The sequence below is a fragment of the Emys orbicularis genome, chromosome 1, assembly GCF_028017835.1.
Source record: "Emys orbicularis isolate rEmyOrb1 chromosome 1, rEmyOrb1.hap1, whole genome shotgun sequence".
Classification (NCBI taxonomy): Eukaryota; Metazoa; Chordata; order Testudines; family Emydidae; genus Emys; species Emys orbicularis.
Window position 1 is genome coordinate 371,002,838 of NC_088683.1, and position 25,265 is coordinate 371,028,102.

Below are 25,265 nucleotides of genomic sequence, written 5' to 3' on the forward strand. Positions count from 1 at the left end.
AGAAACACATTTGGAATTTCACCATTATCACTAAACCCTTCTGGCATTTATTGAAAAAGAAAGTAGAATGGGCGTGGGGCCTGAACAGGAAAAAACTTTCTGTGATTTAAAACAGGCTTTCATACAAGCCCCAGCACTGAAATTCCCTGATATAAACAAGCCATTTGTGATTTAAGTTATCGGCAGCCCAAGGTTTCACCTTTCCCCTCTTACTTGTGTTGTTAAAATGAGCAATACATGCTGGGTCATCATCAGAGACTGCCATAACATGAAATACATGACAGAATGCAGGCAAAACTATGGAGCAGGAGACATATAATTCTCCCGCAAGGAGATGAGTCAGAGATTTAAATAACACTATTTTTATAATGAGCATCATCAGCATGGAAGCGTGTCCTCAGGAATGGTGGAGGAAGCGTGAAGGGGAATATGAATGTTTAACATACCTGGCATGTAAATACCTTGCAATGGCAGCTACAAAAGTGCCATGTGAATGCCTGTTCTCACTTTCAGGTGACATTGTAAATATGAAGCAGGCAACATTATCCCTCCAAAATGGAAACAAACTTGTTTGTCTTAGTGATTGGTTGAACAAGAAGTAGGACTGAGTGGACTTGGAGGCTCAAAAGTTTTACATTGTTCTGTTTTTCATTGCAGTTATGTAACAAAAATATATTTGTAAGTTGCATTTGCATGATAGAGAGATTACATTACAATACTTGCATGAGGTGAATTGAAAAATACTGTTTCTTTTGTTTATCATGTTTACAGTGCAAATATTTTTAAACTGTACACTGTATTCTCTGTTGCAAATGTAGGAAAACATTCAGATACATTTAATAAATTTAACAATGCAATTAAAAATCTAATTAATAATAGTTATTTTTTTCACTTAATCACATGAGATAACTGCGATTGATCGACAACTCTAATCTGTACAGTATTCATTATAATCACCTAAAATCTACCTTTCCATACTTAATTAATCTATTTTTTTTACATATGACAGTGTGTTCTTTGAAATGGAAAAGGGAATTATACTCATGCTCATTATCCTCTCCACACAGAGGGGGGGATGGACTGAGTAATAATCTTACTCTAGTCAGGCTTCTGACCAGGGCAAGACCATACAGCTCTGGGGTCCTACGCTGGGAAGCTGTGGGGAAAGTGGCTGGAGCCTCTGTTTTGTTGGTTCATGAGTGGCTACTGAAAGCATTCATGTAACTGCAGATGGGTGTGTCCCAGTCTGTGTACGGCTGTGTAAGTGTATGACCTGGAGAGGACTGCAGCTTCCCACAGACTCAGCTTGTGAGAGCGAGTCCATATTGGTATGCCAGAGGGCTCAGTGGTACCCCAGTTCCAGGTTGTGCCCTGGGGAAGTCCGTCACACCCACCCAAGGAACAGGCCCTACTAGACTGTGAGTCCATTTCCTTCTTGTCATGCTCCAAGTTACTGACAGACGGTGGTTACAGCAGGGAAGTCAGGACTCCTGAAGTCTTTCTGTCATTCTCTGTTCGACCTTGCCTAAGTCATGTATCCCTGTGTCTCCATTCACCTATCTGTATTATGGAGATATATTCATAGTTACTTTCCTTTGCTAGGTGTTTTGAAATTCCCTTGATGAAAGCTGCTGCAAAGTAAGATGGTAGTTACTGAGGAGAATTATTGATTTCTGATCCCTTAGAAAAAGCCCTGTGTGCCTGCAGAAAGTGTTAATGTCTCCCCTCAGTCATCTCTCTCTATCTACCCAGCCATCCTGGGCATTTGGAGATTTAGGCATTATCCCTAGTTTTCTTCCTAATCAACTATAATGTCTTAAATATACACAAATACACAGAACAGCCAATTTCTCTCTAACTCAGTGGAGAGCCCAAGAGTTCTCATCTCCCTTTGGGAAAGTCCCTTAATTACTGTTTACTCCTAAAGCTGGATAAATAGAACAGAAGCACAGACAGGCTTGTCTCCTGCCTGTTTGCATCCAGATGCTCGCTTACCCAGTAGAGGCTGAACATACCTCTGCACTGAGCTATATTATGTATGGTACACACCCTGATGTCGACTCTCAACATGGGAAGTTTCTGAAGATGCTGGGGTGAGAGAGATCTGGGACACGGCTATCTGAGAGGATTCCCAGGGAAGGCACTCCCATTTATCTCTTGCTGAGGAGCTCACCTGCTTGACAAACACAGTGCATGGTAGGCGTGATGGGATAGACAGTAAGTCAGTGGCCCTTTCCACTCTGCCCAGCCTTTAAACATCCTAGGGCCCTTGCCACAAGGGATGAGTTTTCTCTGGTATCATTAGCCAAAGTGTCCCTCTTTTCTGCGTATCTCCACCCACCCTAGCTGATGGCCTCCAGCCTCAAGGTGGCTGCATTTCAGTGGAACAGTGGTTGCTTCAGGATGAAAGCTGTATAATACAAGGCCACATTCTGAGGCCATGGCCTGTACTTTCCTGAGGCCCCACTGAGTTCAAACTCCCCTTGGAGTAAGAACTGAGTAAAGAACTCAGGCGTCAGCTGTGTGTTAATGAACAGACACTGTCATTTCCTCCTCTTGCAGTTGAGGGCTCTGGCTGTTTACGCTGGGGCGGGAGGGCTGTTACCTTACTTTTATCTGATGGAAAGCAGGGATGTGCTAGGGCTTCACACTGGAATTATAAACATTATTAAAACTATAAGAATTTTTCATCCTGGGCAAGACATCTTACCTCCTAGCTTCATTCAAAAAGTCGACTGAACTGTTATGATGGAAAACAGTTCATCCCATAGCAGACACCCATCATGGGAATTTTCAGTCCAAACTCTTAAAGTATAGTAAAGTTATTACAAGCATCTGAAAATGAGGTCTTCTAATTGACATTTTCAGATAGCCTTAACTAAAGGTGGTGCCATCAGCACCACCTATAATGGCCAGTCTATTTGTGAATCCCATTCAGCTAAGTTTTTTGCTTCAATGACCATAGCAAGGAGTTCACAGACCAAATATGGTTTATGTAAACAATTTTCTTTTATTAGTATTAGATGTAATTGAAGGTTCCCTTGTTCATGTGTTGTGAGACACACTAAATATAAATGTCTGATCTACTTTCTTTATCAATGGATTCATAGTGTTTAAGGCCAGAAGGGACCATTAGATCATCCAATCTGACCTTGGATAACACAGGCTATTACATTTCACACACTTACCCCTGTACTGAGTTCCTCAACTTGTGTTTGACAAAGGCTTGGTCTACACTCAGATTTCACATTATAGAACCGTAGAGCCAGAGGTTGAGAAGGGACAATAGTCAGGTATTCTAACACCTGTAAAATGCAGGATTTGTTGCACCTAAACCATCCAGACAGATTACTTTCCAGCCTCCTTTGGAAAACCTCCAGTGAAGGAGTGAGGCGTCTGTTCCATTATCCTCCTTTTCTTACAGTTAGGCGATTCCTGAAACCCTGAGATTTCATCTAAATCTGTTCTGCTGGAGTTTGAACCCATTGTCTCTTGTCCTGCACTATGTGGCAGGAGATAACAACTTTTCTTCATCTGTTTTATGGCAACCCTTCAAATATTTCAAGACTGATCTCATGTCTCCGCTTCATCTCCTTATTTCCAAATTGTACATACCCAGTTCCTTCAGCCTTTGCTTGTATGGCGTGTATTCCATCCCATGGATCATTTTGTCTCTAGCTTCTGGATCCTTTCCAGGTTCTCAACATACTTCCTATACATTGGTGACCCCATGAGTTGCATGCTCTGCTGCTGTTAATGCAACCTAAAGTTGCATTTTCTTTTTGTGCCAGAGCAAAAAAACCAATACCCCTGTGAGATATAGCTATATCAATTTAACCCTGGTGTAAACAGAATGAGGTCAAGAGAGGAATTCTTCCATCAACCTACCTACCACTTCTCAGGGAGGTGGATTACCTATGCTGATGGGAGAACCCCTGCTGTTGGTAAAATTAGTGTCTACACTGAAGCACTAGTGCAGACAAGCCCTCAAGCAGATCTTCCAGAAAAGCATCCAGTCTGGATCTGCAGCCATGAGGAGATGGAGAACCATTTCCCTTTGGAGTTTGTTCCAATGGATAACCACCCTCAGTGCTAAACATTTGGCCCTGATTTCCGGCTTGAATTTCTCTGGCTCCAGCTTCCAGCCATTCAGTCTTGCTCATCCTTTCCCCACTAGATTACAGAGCTCATTATTACCCACAGTTTTTTGATAAAAGAATTTTTTTAAGTCTCCTTCGTAAGTCACAAATCATTTTTATGGCTCCTTTCACCACTCTCTCCAATTTTTCAAAATCCTTTCCGAAATGTGAACCGCAGAACTGGATGCAGTTGGTTACACCAATGCTACTCTCCTGTTTATGCATCCAAGGTCGCATCAGCCCTTTTGGCCACAGCATCAAACGGGGAGCTCACGATGAGTTGGTTGTCCACACTAACCTGTAAATCCTTTTAAGGGTCCCTGAGTTCCATAATGCAGTGATCTAGTCTGTGGGTCAGGCCTGTATTCCCTGTTCATAGATGATAAATTTGCATGTCTGCCCTGGCCTCCTTATTGTAACCACTCTGCCAATCTTTGGGTTGGTCACAAATTTTATCTGCAGTAATTTTCTATTTGCTTCCAGATCATTTATGAAAATATTGAATAGCATCCGGCCTAGAACTGATCCCTGCAGAACCCCACTAGAAACAGCCCCATTAGCAAACAATGGCCCATTGAGAACTGCTTTCTGAGATCTGTCTGTTAGCCAATTTTTAGTCTATTTTTATGTGTGCTCTACTGATATTGTACAGTGTTTATTTTTTATTTGAATATATTCCCCTACTAAATCTAATGTCTCAGAGAAATTGAAATCTATTGCATCTGCTCAGTTCCCCAGGTCAGCCGAACAGGTACTCTCAATAAAATGATTTAATTGGTTTTATTTAACAAGACCTGGTTTCCATAAACCCTATTTTTGACTGGCATTAATTATATTCATAGACTTTTTTTTAAACTAATCCCATACCAGCTTTTCCATTGTTTCTTTTTTTAAACATTCCCTTGATTTTTTAATATTTTACATTTAACAGAGTAATGTCCTGTATGTGACTTTTCTTGTTTTGTTTTTGTGTTTGCTTTGGTTCTGCTGGCACCTGATTGTGTATTGCTGGCTCCAAATGAGATGTGTGGTTGATCGGTGAGTTCCTAACCCTGGTGTTTGTAATTCTAAGGGTCTACTTAGGGTAACGGTCATAGTCGTAGAATCTCAGGGTTGGAAGGGACCTCAGGAGGTCATCTAGTCCAACCCCCTGCTCAAAGCATGCTGTTTAACATCCTCCTTGACAGCTAATTTACTGGAAAGTATTTCATCCTAATCTGATATGAGTACATCATAGTGCTTCTTTCTAAATGCAGAACAAAACTATCCCTTGAACACTGTGACATTGCACTCTATATGTTTATGGAAATATGCTGATCAGTGTAAATATGACATAATTAGAATAGGCTTTATGCTAGATATGCCAGTGGCTACTGGTTTGTTATTTTCTGTTTGTTTATTTTGGGTGAGGGAAATAAGCACAAGAAAGCAGGAAAATGACTACCAGTGAGGCAGCTACAAAACTAGAGCTGGCCAGACTGGAAGTGGAAGAAAAGGCAAAGGACCGCAAGTTTCAAATGTGGCAGGCAGAAATGAGGCTCAAAGAAGCAGCTGCAGCCAGGGAAACTATGGAGTCAGAGGCAGCCAGGGAAAAAAAACTACTCATGAAAGAGCCATGGAAACCCAAAGGCTAGCCCTGGAGTTAAAAAACAGAGAAATACAGACCCAAATTGAGACCATGAACTGACTGTAATGGAGTGGAATAGAGAAAACCCTCCAGCAGCTGGCTCCACTACCCCAAAAGTCCATAAATGGGAGCAGTTATGTCCGAAGTATGATGAATCCAGTGATATTGCTGAATATTTCATCATCTTTGAGAGACTGCACCCTCCATGTGATTCCTGAAGATCAAAAAATGACCACTGTAGTGGCAAAATTGACTGGGAGAGTTCTGGACATATTCAATAAGATGCCTATTGCTGATGCTTCAAACTATAGTAGATTTAAGGAACTGGTTTTGAAACAGTTTCAGATTACACCTGAAACCAACAGGGTTAAATTCAGGAGCCTTAAGAGGGGATCTGGATTGAGTAATGGGGCTTATGCAAATGAAATGATAAATTTGTATAGACAAGTGGGTGAGGGGGAAAGGCAATTAGAAGATTGACAGAAGTGTGTAATTTGGTTACTCAGGAACGGTTCCCAAATATGTGCAGTGATGATGGCAATTAAACATAAACCACTGGCAGAGGGGTGCAGGGTTGGTGGAAAGCAGAATCACTGTTTTACTCCTGGGGAAAAGGAGGCTGGGCATTCACCTCCTTATTCCCCTGTTACTCGTCCCGAATCTCCTGTACAAGCAGAGGAGCCCAGAAGGTGCTCTCTTTGTAAGTCCACTGAGCACCTGAGGAATAAATGTCCTTGGCTGAGTGGAAATAGGCAGCAGGTAACACATGAAGCTGCTGTTTCTCAGAGCACAGGGGTATCCCAGGCTAATGTCTCTTTCCACACATGATTTGTAAAGGTTGCTTCTCCCCAACCAAGCAGTGAGCATATGCATGCTGTTAAACTTAATGTCAAAGTACTCCAAGGATGGAGAGACTCTGGTGCAGAAATTTCTGTGGTCAGGAGGGACCTGATCCAGGAGAAGGATTTGTTATCAGGGAAAATGGCAGAATTAGAATTGTTGGGAGGTTACCAAGTCCTTGCACGTTTAGCTAAGGTACACATGGAAACTGGTGATTTGCAGGCTGAACTGACTATTGTAGTAGTGGCACACAATTTTGTACCGTTTCTACTGGGGAATGATTTCTTTGATGCGGCAGAATCTGTCCCAGGATTTGTTAGCAGCAAGAAGGAATCTTGGGCTGAAAGTCCCAGAGGGGAGGTTAAAGTCACAAGTGCTGCTGGGGGAATAGGAGAGTCTCTCTTTAATTTCTCTGTAGCAGTGAAGATGCAGCTTGGGGGCAGGGATGGTCGTAACTAGTTCCTGTAGCCCCAGGGCTCAAGGCAAGTCCCTACGGGAAGGGCAGGATAGAGCCAGCTACTGTCCTGTGATCATCTCCCCGGGGGAGGGGGATGGTCCACCTTGTAATAGGGAGGCCTTCCCTGCTGCTGACTGCCAGGAAGTTTCAGGTCAGCAGGGGACAGGTCCTGCCTTGGGGTTCACAGAGACATGTATCCCAAAGATGGAAGCTGATGACCGCTGCGGTGGGAACAGACCCCAATGGGTTTGTAACTGGAAGCAAGCCCAACCTGAGTGAAAGGGGCGGGATTTGGCTGGCCTGTGAAGGTTCTGTCATAGCTGGTCGCAGTGAGCCCACAGCTGAATCAGGGTCAACCTCCCTTTTGGGGGACACAGGAGTGTCTGCCTCAGAGGGGAACCCAGAGAGGGAAGTCCAGACGGAAGGTGGGGGGGGGGCAGAGAGTCTGCCCACCATTCGTAGGGAGGCTTTTCCCCAGGAGGAGGGTGAAAAATCTGCATCTGAAATGCCAGACCCCACTCCTGTGGATCAGGGTTTAAGGGAAAACTGGGGGTCAGATCTCCTGGAGGGGAGCGAGCCCCCAGCTGCCCTTTTGGGAACAGAGAGTGGGGTGACCAAGGGGATCTTACCAATCCAAAGCACCCCACTAAATAATGTTGTTCCTGCTACCCTTGTGGGAGATAACACTGTCTCCTCAAGGCTGGAAGAAGGAAAACTTTGCATTTGGGAAGCTTCACAAGGGGTGGGGCCCAACACAAAGAGATTCCAGAGGGAGGGGGCAAGGGCAGCCATGGTTGTAGTTCACCCTTTCCGTGCCAAAGCCTCAAACACATGCCTGAATTGAGAGCTTTCACCAAATGGCCGCAGAATCTGTATCTGAGCACTTACCATGGTACACAAAGGGATTGGGAAATGCAGTGAACACTGGGCAAGCCAGGCTGGGTGAACAAAGTCTGTCCATCATAAATTGGTGGTAATCTTGTGCTTCTTGGTACTTTATCTAGGGGTCAAGACAAAGGTGTTAATACTAATGGTAAACCCTTTTAAAGTTACACCTCTTCCCCAATATAACACAACCCGATATAACACAAATTCTGATATAACGTGGTAAAGCAGTGCTCCGAGGGGAGCGGGGGGGGGCGCACTCCGGCGGATTAAAACAAGTTCAATATAACGCAGTTTCACCTATACCACGGTAAGATTTTTGGCTCCCGAGGACAGAGTTATATCGAGGTAGAGGTGTACGTAACATACCTGATTTGTGGAAAAAATACTTGTTCATGCTAGGGATTGTGACAACACAGTCCCACAAGCATGTTGCTTTTCAGCTTATACCTGTAAACAGGCTGGAAGCTTGGCTGAGCAGCAAAAGCATCACAGGCCTACGCTGCTGTGTGGAAGGGGAAACTAAGGCACACCGCCTCATGGCATTGGTGGCTAAATGCCAAGACATCTACTCCTGAACAGATATTGCTGTCTGCATTCTGTTAGCAATACTGCACCCTAACATGTTTTCAGGCACCCAGGGACCAGGATCCCCACACCTTGTTAGGACACCTATGAATGGCATCATAATATTTAAAGGTACTGAAAGGGGGAGTGACGAGAGACAAACAGGGATTTTACATGTACTTCCTCCGCCATGGACAGTGTCCAAGTCTCTGGTAGTAAGCTCAGGAGGAGGGTGTGATGTTGCACTCTATATGTTTATGGGAATATGCTTATGAGTGTAAATATGACATAACTGGAATAGGCTTTATGCTAGATATGCCATGTAACATAGCTTTGCAAAAGTTATGATCTACTGAATATATTCATCCTATTTGTATGCATGTATCATTTTCATCTCTGAAGTTATAAGTGTGGGCTCTATGCTTGCATTTAAAGTGTTTGCGGTAGGAAACACATAAGAAAGGTTTGGCCAACATGTTATGAAGGTATTATTCAAGTCACTGGGAGTACTTAACTAACAATGGACTTTGGGAGACACCAATCCACATCTGAGCTTTCCTAGGAATGTTCAGACTACCATGTAAACAATGGCATCGGCCTGCAAAAAGCTGAATCAATCATGGACATGTGACTTGCCCAGATGGCTACAAACTCCATTTTGTTGCTGTGACTTTGCACAGAAGAACAAAGGGGTTTCCGCCCACAAGAGAGAAAATATAAAAGGCCCTGGAAGCCTCTCCATTTTGTCTTCAGCTGGCTCAAGAGATTGCCTCTCCACCCCAAAGAGATGCCTGAAAGAAACTGGAACAAAGGACAGTAACTATGGGGGTGTGAATGATTGCTGGACCCAGGCCATAAACTACAACGTTGGTCTGAAAAGGATTGGGCCTAGTCTAGGAAGGAGTCCAGTCTGTGAAAGAAGCTTATTGGAACATCTCTGAGGGTGAGATTTCATCTGTACTCACTTTCCTAGTGTATTAGGCTTAGACTTGCGTGTAACTTACTTTGTTCTGTCTGTTATTACTTGAAACCACTTAAATCCTCAGAGGTAGTCTCAGTACGTCAGGTGACAGTCCCAAGGGGGCCTCTCTGACCGAACCCATCACAAACACATCTCCTTTTACTGCAACATTAACAAGTTCTCTTTCTCCCTCTTGGAATTGGCCCAAAACTTTTCTAGAATTTCTTTTGTTCTTAATATACTTACTAGCTTCCTTTTTATGATCCTTAGGCCTGAGAAGCGTACATTTTCCCCAGATGTCTTTAACTTTCCTTTTCAGTTTTCATATTTTCTGATTTGTATTACTTGTCATATGTTTCTCCTTTTCCCTCTTTCTTATATATGCTTTTTCCTATCTAATGGCTGCCTTCAGTTGGCCACACAATTGGGTTTTTAGCAAAAATGATCCACTATCTTGTCTCTGGAATTATTAAACAAACTCCTCTTAAATAACTACTAATTTTTCCTCCCAATCATTTTGCTGATAATTTGCCTCAGCTTTGGGGAATTAGCCCCTTTGAAGCACTATGTGTCTATAGATATTACTGGTTGGGAACTGGTCTGTGTTTCTCAACTTGACTGTAATCAGTTCCATTCTGTTATTTTGTTCTCCTCTATCATACTTCATTGTCTCTTCTCTAAACTAAATAGACCCAGACTCTACAGTCTATATGCATATGGCAGCTTCCCCCATTCTCAAAGACTGTCTCAGAAACCCCCTCTCTGTCTGCTATATCCATTATAGAGACTGGATGGCCAAACTCAGCGCATATCCAGAGCAGGTTATTCTCCATCCCATTACTTAGGCAACCAAACATTGCCTTTGCTTTGGCCATGCTGTGAATGAGCAGGTGTTTCCATGGAGCTGCTATCAATTATGCCCAGCTCTTTTCCCTAAGGTGTGTTCTATTTGGGATGTTTCCCCCGGCACATGTCCTGGCAAAGCTTTCTTTTTTTTCCTACTGTCAGATTTTGAGCAACTGGGTGAATGGGGAACTCCTTACAGTATGGACTCTCTAGTCTGGGTTTCATTGTAGTAAGGAATAATAAGAGATAACCAGTATCCACACTCATGTATCCTGCTGGTGCCTTTCAAGGTTTTCCACACCACGATGTGTAGGAATTATTGATGAATGAAGTACCATAAAATGTGGAATTGGCATTAGTAGTGACAGTTGTTCATGATTTGTTTATCTGAATAATTAAAACTTCACTTTTCAGTGTACGCAGAGTAAGCAATTGGCTTCACCCAAGGGAACAGCTTCCAGTAGCGCATGCAGTGTCTCATATTAACATTTTGTCTCCCCATCCAGGCATTAATAATGCGACCATCCTGCCAGAATCTGTGCACATAGAGGAAGTCAGGGCAACGTGTGGTGCATTCATGAGACAACTTTCTGCCTCAGAGTTGGACAATTCTCCCGTATTCCATGTCAGATTCCAACACAACTGATTACACCAACCCCTCCACCTTCATCCTGCTGGGCATACCTGGCTTAGAGGCAGCCCATGTCTGGATCTCCATCCCCTTCTGCACCATGTACATCATAGCCATCTTGGGGAACTTCACCATCCTGTTCATCGTAAAGATAGAGCCAAGCCTCCATGAGCCCATGTACTATTTCCTCTGCATGCTGGCTGTCACCGACCTGGTCCTGTCCACATCCATCCTCCCGAAAATACTGGCAATCTTCTGGCTCAATTCCAAGGAGATCAATTTCAGTGCCTGTCTCACTCAGATGTACTTTATTCACTGCTTTACAGCAGTGGAATCTGGAATCTTTGTGGCCATGGCTTTTGATCGCTACGTGGCCATCTGTGATCCCCTGAGATATTCCTCCACCCTGACAAACTGTGTCATAGCCAAGCTCAGCATAGTTGTGGTGCTGCGCGGGGCAATACTCATAGTCCCCAAACCCTTCCTGGCAAGGCAATTGCCATATTGCAGAACCAACATCATCGCGCACTCATACTGCGAACACATGGCTGTGGTGAAACTGGCCTGTGCCGACATCCGCATCAGTAGTTACTACGGCCTCTTTGTGGCATTCAATGTGGCCAGTCTGGATTTGTTTTTTATCACTATGTCCTATATTCAGATCCTCAGGGCCATATTCAGGCTACCAACAAAGGACGCCCGGCTCAAGACTTTTCGGACATGCAGCTCCCACCTTTGTGTCATTTCAGCCTCTTACATCCCATCTCTCTTCTCCTTCCTCACACACCGGTTTGGCCACAATGTGGCCCTGTATTTCCATGTTCTCATGGCCAACGTGTATCTCCTGGTGCCTCCCATGCTGAACCCCATCATCTATGGGGTGAGTACCAAACAGATCCGGAACAGTCTGCTCCGGCTATTTACTCCTCCTCTTCCACCAAGGCAGAAGGATAAACCCCAGCATTAGCTGGGAAGGTGAGATGCTGGGCAGAGACCGGCTTCAGTATCTCACAGGGAGGGAGACAAGCAGCGCAGCTTCCATTAATTCGATATATACACACGTACATAGCACCTCATTGCCCAGGGGCTGAATTTGAACAATGAAGCTGAGTCTTACATACGCTCTGCATGATGCTTTTTGTCACTATATCTGGAGTACTGTGTCCAGTTTTGGGCCCCACACTACAAGAAGGATGTGGAAAAATTGGAAAGAGTCCAGCGGAGGGCAACAAAAATGTTTAGGGAGCTGGAACACATGACTTATGAGGAGAGGCTGAGGGAACTGGGATTGTTTAGTCTGCAGAAGAGAAGAATGAGGGGGGATTTGATAGCTGCTTTCAAATACTTGAAAGGGGGTTCCAAAGAGGATGTATCTAGACTGTTCTCCATGGTACCTGATGACAGAACAAGGAGCAATGGTCTCAAGTTGCAGTTGGGGAGGTTTAGGTTGGATATTAGGAAACACTATTTCACTAGGAGGGTGGTGAAGCACTGGAATGTGTTACCTAGGGAGGTGGTGGAATCTCCTTCCTTAGAGGTTTTAAAGGTCAGGCTTGACAAAGCCCTGGCTGGGATGATTTAGTTGAGGATTGGTCCTGCCATGAGCAGGGGGTTGGACTAGATACCTCCTGAGGTCCCTTCCAACCCTGATATTCTATGATTCTATGATCTAGAAGCTCTTTACCTAGGCTGCTAGGTAACATTATCACTATGTCATGGAGGGACTGAGCCAAGCAGCAGTAAAGTGATTTGCCCAGGGCAACACAATGAGTCAATGGCAGAGGTGAGAATGGGGACTGGAAGTCTTGACCCCGCCAGCACCGTTGCTATAGCCATGAACTGGCATTGCTCCGCTCACTTGCATTAGATGCAGTGAGGCTATTTTTGTGTTGTGATCAGTGAAGTTGCCGTCCTCCTTAAACAGGAGGAATTGATTAAAGAAACAGTTACAAAGTACAGCCACACAGCTCAGTCTTCAGCTTTGTCTTTCTTGTTTGCCAGGGACCAAACACTGCCTAGAACTGTACACAGTGATAGAGGCCCAAGAATGTGCTTTTAGGAACCAAATCAGTGCAAGGTGTGACTTGTAGGCCCTGATTAGGGCCTTTTAGTAGCAGCATATTACACATAATAAAAAATAATCTCCATTTAATGCATGGAGAGGCTGTGCCCAACCTCACCCTACGAATCCATGGCAGAGCTGGGACTCTTCACTTCCAGCTTACTGGTCTCTGCTGATACTTTATCTCTAGTTAAATGGCTTGGGCCAAATCCTCAGCTGGTGTAAATGGGTGCAGCCCTGCTGAGATCAGGGGAAGTCCCCTGAAATAGATAAATCAATGGAGTGACAGCACCAGGTCTCTTTGCTCTTGCATGGACTGTACAAGCCAGATCTGAGAGAGACTAAACCCTTCCGGCTGCCTCAGTTTCCCGATCTTTTAGAGGGGGATATCTACTGGGAGTTTGTGAAGAAATTGTCATTGGTATCCATGTGTCACCATGCTTCAGTGGAACACAGCTGAGGCTGACAAATTTGGGACAAATTGCTGAGAAATAGGGCAGACTCACCCCCGCTAGATTGTACCAAGCCAGTAACAAACTTAAACTTTGGTGTCACCACACTGCTTAACTGGAAGCAAAAAAAGTGACATCTCATTAGGCACATAGCCCCTGGATCACCATCTGGACACGGGAGTCCAGGACGAGTGGACAGTGAAAACAAATTTCACCACATATAGGATCTTTCTCATCTCAAGAGCTCAGCCACATAGCCAGGCCAGTATATAACTCAAATCTTACCCAAGGATCATGCTGCGGCCAATGCATTAGTAACTAAAAACTAAAGGGTTAATCAGGGCCAGCTCTAGGCACCAGCAAAACAAGCTGGTGCTTGGGGCAGCACATTTTTAGGGGCAGCATGGCCGGCACCAGAATGCCGCCCCTAAAAATGTGCCCCGGCCGCCCTAGCTCACCTCCGCTGCTGCTGCTGCTCGCGCACCAGGGCGCGCGAAACAGCTGATTCCCGCGCCGCTACTCGCCCTCCCTCCCAGGTTCTCAAACCTGGGAGGGATGGGGAGATCCCGAGCGGCCGCAGCGCGCGAATCAGCTGTTTTGCGCGCTGCTGCTCCCCCTCCCTCCCAGGCTTGCGAGCCTGGGAGGGAGGGGGGAAGCGGCGCCCGCGCCACGGCCACTCGGAGTCTCCCCCTCCCTCCCAGGCTCTCAAACCTTGGAGGGAGGGGGAGATCCCGAGCGGCCGCGGCGAGTGAATCAGCCGTTTCGCGCGCCGCTGCTCCCCCCCCCTCCTTCCTAGGCTTGAGAGCCTGCGGGGAGGAGGCAGGGCTGGGGATTTGGGGAAGGGGGAAGTTGAGGCGGGGCTGGGGGTGGGGTAATTAAAAAACGGGGGGGGGGGGCGGCCAAAATTGTTTTTGCTTTGGGCAGCAAAACTCCTAGAGCCAGCCCTGGGGTTAATAATAAAAGAAAAGCAGAAGAGATTTAAATGGCAAATGAATTTTAAAAATACAATTAGGAAGGCCAAAAAAGAATTTGAGGAACAGTTAGCAAAAGACTCAAAAGTAATTGCAACATTTCTTTAAGTACATCAGAAGCAGAAAGCCTGCTAAACAATCAGTGGGGCCACTGGACGATCGAGTTACTAAAGGAGCACTCAAAGATGATAAGGTCATTGCAGAGAAACTAAATTAATTCTTTGCATTGGTCTTCATGGCTGAGGATGTGAGGGAGATTCCCAAACCTGAGCCATTCTTTTTAGGTGACAGATCTGAGGAACTGTCCCAGATTGAGGTATCATTAGAGGAGGTTTTGGAACAAATTGACAAATTAAATAGCAATAAGTTACCAGGACGAGATGGTATTCATGCAAGAGTTCTGAAGGAACTCAAAAGAGAAATTGCAGAACTACTAACTGTAGTCAGTAACCTATCATTTAAGTCAGCTTCTGTACCAAATGAGTGGAGGATATTTAATGTTGATAAATGCACCATAATGAACATTGGAAAGCAGAATCCCAACTATACATATAAAATGATGGGGTCTAAATTAGCTGTTACCATTCAAGAAAGAGATCTTGGAGTCATTGTGGATAATTCTCTGAAAACATCCATTCAATGTGCAGTGGCAGTCAAAAAAGCGAACAGAATGCTGGGAATAATTAAGAGATAGATAGATAATAGGACAGAAATTATCATATTGCCTCTATATAAATCTATGGTACAACCACATCCTGAATACCATGTGCAGATGTGGTCGCCCCATCTCAAAAAAGATATATTGGAATTGGAAGAGGTTCACAAAAAGGGAAACAAAAATAATTAGGAGTATGGAACGGCTTCCATATCAGAAGAGATTAATAAGATTGTGACTTTTCAGCTTGGAAAAGAGATGGCTACGGGGAGATATGATTGAGGTCTACAAAATCATGACTGGTGTAGAGAAAGTAGATAAGGAAGTGTTGTTTACTACTTCTCATAACACAAGAACTAGGGGTCACCGAATGAAATTAATAGGAAGCAGGTTTAAAACAAATAAAAGGAGGTATTTCTTCACACAACACACAGTCAACCTGTGGAACTCCTTGCCAGAGGATGTTGTGAAGGCCAAGACCATAACAGGGTTAAAAAAAGAGCTAGTTAAATTCATGGAGGATAGATCCATCAATGGCTATTAGCCAGGATGGGCAGGGATTGTGTCCCTAGCCTCCGTTTGCCAGAAGCTGGGAATGGGTGAAAGGGGATGGATCACTTGATGATTACCTGTTCTGATCATTCCCTCTGGGGCACCTGGCACTGGGCACTGTCAGAAGACAGGATACTGGGCTAGATGGACCTTTGGTCAGACCCAGTATGGCCGTTCTGATGTTCTTATGGTTAATATATCAGATACATCCAAGTGATTTTTCAGTTAGCTGTGATGGAATAAACTGCTAGCTTCCAAAAGTTTCTCTGGAGTCATCCAAAGAGCTTGGGGGTCATCAGTCCTCCTGAGGTCGCTTCTTTGAGAGCTTCCTTGATAGAAATCCAGACCAGAGAAATGAAGCAGGAAATGAAGACAAGGTGGGGATGTCTCAGGGGCCGTTTCATATCCTTTGCCCTGTGCATGGAATTTTACTGTCCCAAACAAAGCCCACAGCCCAGGTGCCTAGTAAATTACTGGCCCAAGAGAGAGTCCAGGGTCACATGAGCATATCACATGTCCTCACATGCTTTTTTACAGAGGTGTGTTTCTTCTACGTCCCATCGTGAGAGCTAAGTTTTCTTGATGGGCAACAGACACAGCTATCTGTCCTTATCCATTTGAGTAGTGTTACCCAGGAACACAACACATGTGTAAGATGCCACTACATCGCCAATAACCCTAACTGCAGACACAAACAACAAAAATGTATTATTAATACTATTATTATACCCCAACCATGATATTAAAATTGTATGGTACCACATATATATATATATTTCAAAGGGTATAAACTTTAATTTTGTTGGAACAAAATAAAAATAATAAAAAGTAGTCATGTGTCACACAAAATACAACACAGGACAACACACATGACATACAGGGCAAACTTACAATTAAAAACAAATTGTGCCAGAATTCTATTTATAAGTGTACAAAATAAGGCAAACAAAAATAAAAAATAAAAAGGTTAAACATGTAAACAAGTTATTACCTTAGGTAAAACATTTAATAAAAACTGATAAAATCATATTAATATTTGCCCAATTTGTTGTATAAATTTAGTAACAAGGAATTTTGCATTACTTTATATTCAACTTTATTTTAAAACTCTGCTACATGGAAATAAGGAAAGCCCATATTCTAAATATTAGTTAGTGGTTAGGATTAGAAGCAGTGTGTGCATTTCTTTTGCTTGGCAACCATATCTTCAAGAAAGTTAGGAATAATTCCAGCTGTTTCATTCCTGAAGGGTTAAAATAATGAATTTACTGGATTTGTATAAAGTAAAGTTTTTACTTAGTTTTTTCTTTGTTTCTTGTTTTGTTCTGTTTTCGATTGCTTTATCTTTGGGGGGGGTGTCTGTAAAAATTGTAACTTTTAACTTTTAACACAGAGAGGGAGTCAAAGTGAGGACAGGTGGGGAAAAGGCGGGGTGTGGGAGGTGAAGAGCAACCTAGTGGTAAAGAGCAACATGGCAAACTGAAAAATCAAAATGAAGAACTTGGGAATTCCTTCCTGTGGGGTACCCTCAAGCCCTTTCACCCCCCTCTGGGAAAGAGCTGAGAAAGGAAAAGAAATCAGCTCTTGCTACCAGCTAACTAAGAAACATGTGCACAAATATCTTAAGACACAGAAATCCAATCAGGTTCTTTAAAAAAGGTATTTTTTAAAAAAAGAAGAAGAAAGAAAATACATCTGGAACTCAGGTTGTTGCTAGATTTTAAAGAGCAACTGCAGGAATTAAGCACCAAGAATAGCTTTTTGGGGTCCAGCTTAAAGGTTACCAAGCAAAACAAAACAAAAGTACCTGGGGTTAGCACAGAGACATCCACAAACCAAAACAAACAAAAAAGATCCCTAATTGCGTCTATCTAACATTACCTATGCTACTTACATATCTGGGGTTCCAAATGAGTAGTTTCTAGGTATGATGCTAATGATTTCCCATACCTGGCTCAAACCTTATAACCTGTTGCTGCCTTGTCTCTCCAGACCAGAGAACAAAGACACACACACCCAGACATTTTTTCCCAATTTGAAAGGGTACAGCTACCCTATTGGTTCCCCTGGTCAGGTGCCAAATCATTTTAAGCTTACCTCTTAACCCTTTGGATTAAGGCAATTTGGATACAGCTACTAAGGAGGATTCTATAGCTAACTGAATGATTGGGCAGTTACACAAGGGTGCTACCCTCCTCACCTATCACAGCCCATTACTAAATGAAGAGGGAAAAACAATAACAGAAAATGTGGAAATGGCAGAGGTGTTTAATTACTTCATTTTTTCACCAAGAAGGTAGATAGTGTTTGGATGGCTAACATAGTGAATGGCAGTGAAAATAGGGTAGGTCCAGATGCTAAAATAGGGAAAGAACCATTTAAAAATTACTTTGACAAATGTCTTCAAGTCACCAGGGCCTGATTAAATGCATCCTCGAATACTCAAGGAACTGACTGAGGAGATATGTGAGCCATTAGCTATTATCTTTGAAAAGGCATGGAAGATGGGGGAGATTCCAGAAGACTGGAAAAAAGCACATATAGTGCCCAGGTATAAAAAGGGAAATAAGGGCAACCCAGGCAATGACGGACCAGTCAGCTTAACTTCTGTACCATGTAAGATAATGGAGCAAATAATAAAAGAATCAATTGGAAAAGATCTAGAAGATAATATGGTGATAAGTAATAGTCAGCATCGATTTGTCAAGAACAAATAAGGTCAAACCAACCTGATAGTTTTCTTTGACAGCATAACAAGCCTTGTGGATAGGGGGAACGTTGTAGATGTGGTTTATCTAGACTTTAGTAAGGCTTTTGATACAGTCTTGCATGACCTTCACATTAACAAACTAGGGAAATACATCCTAGATGGAGCTAATATATGGTGGGTGCATAACTGGTTGGATAACTGCTCCCAGAGAGTAGTTATTAGTGGTTCACAGTCAGGCTGGAAGGGCATAATGAGTGGGGTCCCACAGGAATCAGTTCTGGGTCTGGTTCTTTTCTATGTCTTCATCAATGATTTAGATCATGGCATAGGGAGTACACTTACAAAGTTTGCAGACGATACCAAGCTGGGAGGGGTTGCAAGTGCTGTGGAAGATAGGATTAAAATTCAAAATGATCTGGACAAACTGGAGAAATGGTCTGAGGTAAATAGGATGAAATTCGATAAGGACAAATGAAAATACTCCACCTAGGAAGGAACAATCAGATGCACACATACAGAATGGGAAATGACTGCCTAGGAAGGAATACAGGAATAATGCAGAAAGAGATCTAGGGGTCATAGTGGACCACAAGCTAAATATGAGTCAACGGTGTAACACTGTTGCAAAAAAAGCAAACATCATTCTGGAATGTATTAGTAGAAGTGTTGTAAGCAAGAGACGAGAAGTGATTCTTCCACTCTACTCTGCCCTGATTAGGCCTCAATTGGAATATCATGTCCAGTTCTGGGTGCCACATTTCAGAACAAAATTGGAGAGAGTCCAGAGAAGAGCAACAAAAATGATTAAAGATCTAGAAAACATGACCTATGAGGGAAGATTGAAAGAACGAGGTTTGTTTATTCTGGAGAAGGGAAGCCTGAGAGGGGACATGATAACAGTTTTCAAATACCTAAAAGGTTGTTACAAGGAGGAGGGAGAAAAATTATTGTCCTTGACCTCTGATGATAGGACAAGAAACAATGGGTTTAAATTGCAACAAGGAAGGTTTAGGTTGGACATGTCAGGGTGGTTAAGCACTGGAATAAATTGCCTAGGGAGGTTGTAGAATCATTGGATGTTTTTAATAGCAGGTTAGACAAACACCTGTCAGGGATGGTCTAGAAGATGGTGCTGGTCCTGCCATGAGTTCAGGGGGCTGGACTTGATGACCTCTTGAGGTCCCTTCCAGTCCTATGATTCTGTGCTCCAAAGCAACACCCTGCCCCCATATTTACCATGGTGATAGGATTATGATCATGCCAGGTATCATTGCAAAAGTTATGACTTGCTGAATATGACTTCCCTATTTGTGTGCATATGTCATTTTGTACCTAAACTTATGAATATTAACTATATACCAATATTTCAAATTTATTTAAGGTAATGGCCCATTAAGAAACACAATAGGCCTTAGAAACTTAGAGCTCATCTACACTGGCAACAGTAAAGTGCTGCCGTGTCAGCGTTTTAACGTGCCTTGTGTGGTCGTGATGCAGCGCTGGCACAGCTTGCTCTAAAAAAACACCTCCACGAGGGGCATATCTACCAGCGCTGTTACAATGCCTACCCTCTCTATTCCCTCTTCTGGGTTCCATTCCTTCCATGTCCACCCCTCTGCAGAGAAGATGAGCAAACTATTTATAGACAGATGCCTCTGCCCTGGCCTCCTTCTGCTAAGTACAAGGAGCCTGAACAAAGAGTACAGGAAAAGGCAGCCCAAAGACATAAGGCTACAGATGGTTCATTCAATCGAATGAGAGATAATGGGGTTTCCACCCATCTGGGTTTTACCTGGACAGTCTGCTTTTTGGCTTCTGTGTCCAGGTGCCAATTAGGGCTGTCAACCAGAAAATCCAGTTCAAAAGGGGGACCTGGCAGTGTCCAGTTACTGTAGGACAGAGGGAGTAGTCGGGTCATAAACAAATGGCAGCCTCTGATTAGCCGAGGCCACCTCCTACATTCAGGCAGGGTCCTTATCAGGCTGGAGCGGCTCCCGTCTCAGCCTTGGAGCTCAGGGAGGCCAGCTGGGCAGAGTGCCATTTAGAGAGGACAGGGGGGTTAACCCCTCCTAAGTTTTCTACCTGAGGTTTGTGCACAGAGCACACCCTAGCCCCAGAGAGAACTCTTACCTGCAATACAGTTGTTATGCTTATAAGAAGCACACAGGATCTTTTTCAGGGAAAAAGGCAATACACTGCGTTTATTGAAAATACATCAATTATCATGTGCATTCAATCATGCACACGCACACACACACACACACTGTCCTGCCAGTCTATGTACAGCTACCAGTCAAGAGTCCGGAACAATCTAGTGGCCAGCTAGATCATGGGTAGGTAGGAGCCGGGTTCTGTCATTCGCGACACGATGCTCAGGGGAAGTGCAGGACGAACCCAAAGTTTCATGGCAAGGCACCCTGTTTATATAGTGATCTTCCTTCATTGGGACCAATGAGTTTTGCATTGTCATGCTGTAATCAATCGCCATTTGACGAGTGTTTGTTTTCTTAAATTGTCCTTCTCATCCTTTATCTTGTTCTTTCATTAAGTTTCTCAGGGAGTTATCCCATGCTGGTTTTGATCACAACTATCTTGTCCTCACTGATAGGTGCCTGAATCATCTTTAGAGTCGTCAATCTTCCCTCCTCTGACATTTCAATAGGGGCATGTTGCAGCCTCTTGGTGCCCTTGTGTCTGTCTCCAGCTCCTCCCTAGAACATCTGGTTCAGCGATGGCCTTCACACTTATCTCTTAACACACACATTCCTCATTCACACAGAAACCAGAATTAATTTACACAGAACATTTTGAACAGGAACATCACGTTGCAATGCAAAAGAAAACAATCATGGCATTCTTTTACTTATTTTAGAATACTAAACCTACAACAAAATTATGACCGTCAAAGGTCTGCCTTGAAATCAACCCAGACACAGATTCCGACTGATGCATCTTTACCAAATGGCTCATTAGGCCACTGCTTTCTGCTATTCAAAAAGGGTGGCTGGCAGGATATGGTCAAATTATACATCAATACATTTAATACATGCGACATTATTTTTTTATTATTCTTTATCTTTCATTCTAAATGATACAAAATATAAACATAAAATCCTACTACTCCACAGTTTGAGTGTGATATGTGATAAATTATCTGCTGCTCCCAACTTCTGCCTTTGGGGCAGTGTGTTTGTTTGTAAATAAGGGCAGGTAAACAATGACACTTGTCATTAATTAAATTAAGAGTCATTAGATAATCATGAAAACATTGCCAGGCACTCCCATTAACTGATAGGGGAAAAAGGATAGGAATAAATGCTGAGAATGGATGTAAGTAAATAGTCATGCCCCGCAGGGATCTGTCCTGGGACCAGTCCTATTCAACATATTCATAGATGATCTGGAAAAAGAGGTAAACAGGTAAGTGGCAAATTTCACAGATGATAAAAAAAAGTACTCAAAATACTTAAATCCAAAGCAGACTGTGAAGAGTTGTAAAGGGATTTCAAAAAAATGGGTGACCAGGGAACACAAAGGCAGATGAAATTCATTGCTGATAAATGCAAAGTAATGCGCATGATGAAATGTAATTACAACTATACATACAAAATGACGGGGTCTAAACTAGATGTCACGATTCAAGAAAGAGATCTTTGAGTCATGTGGATAGTTCTCTGCAAACAGCCACTCAGTGTGCAGTGACAGTCAAAAAAGGTAACAGAAAAGGATAGATAATAAGATAGCAAATATCATTTTCCCTGTATATAAAACCATGGTACACTCACATCTTGAATACTGCATGGAGATCTGGTCGCCCCATCTCTCTAAAAAAAACCCCAACATATTGGAACTGGAAAAGGTACAGAGAAGGGCAACAGAAATGTTTAGGGGTATGGAATAGCTTCCATATGAGGACAGATTAATAAGACTGGGACTTTTCAGCTTGGAAAAGAGACAACTAAGGGGGGGAATGAGAGAGGTCTATAAAATCATGAATGGTGTGGAAAAGCTGAATAAAGAAATTTTATTTACTCTTTCACATAGCACAAGAACTAGGGTTTGGCCAACGAAATTAATAGGCAGCAGATTTAAAACAAACAAAAGAAAGTATTTATTCACAGTCAACCTGCGAAACTCTTTGCCAGGAGGTGTTGTGAAGGCCAAAACTATAATAGAGTCCCAATAAGAACTAAATAATTCCATGCAGGATAGATCCACATATTAGCTAAGTTGGGCAGGGATGGTGTCCCTAGCCTCCGTTTGCCAGAAGCTGGAAGTGGGAGACCGGGCAGGAATCACTTGATGATTGCCTGTTCTGTTCATTGCCTTGGAAGCACCTGGCACTGGCAACTATCTGAAGACAGGATACTGGGCTAGATGGACCATTGGTCTTACCCAGTATGGCCTTTCTGATGTTCCTAAACAGTCCCCAGTTGTGTCTGCCTCTTGCTGTAACCTAGTACACCCTACATGCCTCCTAGCACTAAGATAGAACCCAGGGGTCCTGATGCTGTCTTTCTCTCCACAGAGTTAGTAAAGAAGTTTGAATATAGATTTAAATATTAAACTAACAAGAATCCCTTAACTGACTTGCCACAAGATGTCAGAGCATGCTAGCATTAGAGCTGAGTGGGTCTAATATTTATTTAATTTTCTTTCTTTTATACAGGAATTAGTTATATTGCCTGTTCAGCTAATTTCTGCTAGAAAACTAGAGTTTTCAAGCGCCTAAATAGCCCCTAGAATCACTGTTAAGGTTGCCACACCTAAAAAAAATCTGAAACCCTTCCAGCTGGAGATGGGGGGGAGGGAGATAGAAATGATCCAGTGTCTGACAGGGGGAGGGAAATAGAGGAGTAAGCAATAGGGACAGGACCTTGGGGGAAGAGGCGGGACAGGGGCCTTGCCTTGGCACAAGAGGTGGTAAAGGAGTAGGATTTTGGGGTCCAGTTAAAAGCAATTAGAACCCAGTGATTTCCACATTGACCAGTTCCCCAGTTTGTCACACTGACAAAGCACGCAAGGTCAGGAAAGGGTTTAATGTCTCTCTGACTAGCCAGTAAGTGATTCAGGAAAGGGCCCAGCACCACGTCACCAGCCAGCACTGCACGGAGCTCAGTCTGAGAGCCAGAGCACGAGGAGAAAAAATTAGGTCCCTTTATGAGTAAAGAGCTGGAGCAGCCTGTCCCAGATCTGTTTGGTTCTCACCCCGTAGATGATGGGGTTTAGCATGGGGGCACCAGGAGGTACATGTTGGCCACGAGAACATGGAAATGCAGGGCGACATTTTGGCCAAACCGAAGTGTGAGGTAGGAGAAGAGAGCTGGGATGTAAGATGCTAAAATGACACAGAGGTGGGAGCCACAGGTCTGAAAAGTCTTGAGGTGGGCATCCTTTGTCGGGAGGCTGAAAATGGCCTTGAGGATCTGAATATAGGACATGGTGATAAAAAACACATCGAGACCGGTCACAGAAAGTGCCACAGAGAGGCAGTAGTAACTACTGACATGGATGTCGGCACAAGCCAAATTCACCACTGCTATATGCTGGCAGAACGAGTGGGGAATGATGTTGGTTCTGCAATATGGCCACTGCCTTGCCAGGAACAGATGAGGCAGCATGAGAATGCCACTGCGCAACAAAACCGCAAGGCCGATCTTGGCTATGACAGCGTTTGTCAGGATGGTGGAATGTCTCAGGGGATCACAGATGTCCATGTAGCGATCTAAGGCCATGGACACAAAGATCCCAGACTCCACTGCTGAGAAGCAGTGGATGATGTACATCTGGGTGAGACAGTCACTGAAATTGATCTCCCTGGAATTGAACCAGAAGATTGCCAGCATTTTGGGCAGGATGGACGTGGACATGACCAGGTCATTGACAGCTAGCATGCAGAGGAAATAGTACATGGGGCCATGGAAGCTCGGCTCTATCTTCACAATGAAGAGGATGGTGAAGTTCCCCAAGATTGCTATGATGTACATGGTGCAGAAGGGGATGGAGATCCAGACATGGGCCACCTCCAGGCCAGGAATACCCAGCAGGATGAATATGGAGGGGTTGGTATAATCAGTTGTGTTGGAATCTGACATGGAGTAGAACGGTATCTCCTGCATGTACCATACGTTCCCCTGTCTTCCTGTATGTGCCCAGGGTCTAGGATGATTGTCACAGTAGAAATACCTGGTTGGAAAGAAAATGTCCATGTGAGAGAATACATGCACTACTGGGGGCTGTTCTCATGAGAGTGAAAAACTGACATTTTAATTACTCGGATAACAGTATTAATGTTGGAGAAAATGTAGATGTGTTCAAGTAATAGTTTTGTTCTCCATTTGGAAAGAAGCAGCATGATTTACTCATATAAGATGGGGATGAAATAATTTCCTGTATATTAGCTGTCAAGAAGGATGTTAAACAACATCTACAGTAGAACCTTAGAGTTATGAACTGATCAATCACACATCTCCTTCAGAACCAGATGTACACAATCAGGCAGCAGCAGAAGCAAAGCAAACAAACAAAAAAAGCAAATACAGGACATTAATTTGTTAAATGTAAAGTGTTAACAAAACAAAGAGAAAGTTTAAAAAAAATCTTTGACAAGGTTTGGAAATAGTGGAAAAGCTGGTATGTGATTTGTCCACACAAAACTGTAGGAATAAAATTAATGCCAGTCAACAAAAAAATTAATGGCAAACTGGCCTTGTCATCCTTTAATGAGAGTACACATTTGGTTTATCAAGGGAACTGAGCAGATGCAATAAACTCTGATTTCTCTAAGGCATTTGATTTAGTAGGGGGAAACATTCAGATAAAAATGAACATTCTACAATATCAGGACAAAACATGTAAAATGGACTAATAACTGGCAAACTGACAGATCTCAGAAAGCTGTTGTCAATGG

The 25,265-nt window shown here is 43.4% G+C and overlaps 2 protein-coding genes across 2 annotated transcripts; one reads left to right on the top strand and one right to left on the bottom strand.

The window, feature by feature from the left end:
- Positions 1-10,945: 10,945 nt before the first annotated feature.
- LOC135873930 (olfactory receptor 52R1-like) lies at positions 10,946-11,920 on the top strand. Its single transcript, XM_065398555.1, has one exon. The coding sequence runs from the start codon at positions 10,946-10,948 to the stop codon at positions 11,918-11,920; it is 975 nt and encodes a 324-aa protein (XP_065254627.1).
- Positions 11,921-23,580: 11,660 nt separating this feature from the next.
- On the bottom strand, positions 23,581-24,474 carry LOC135873937 (olfactory receptor 52E2-like). The gene has a single exon (XM_065398569.1). It carries the CDS (start codon positions 24,472-24,474, stop codon positions 23,581-23,583), a length of 894 nt encoding a protein of 297 aa, XP_065254641.1.
- Positions 24,475-25,265: the final 791 nt, after the last annotated feature.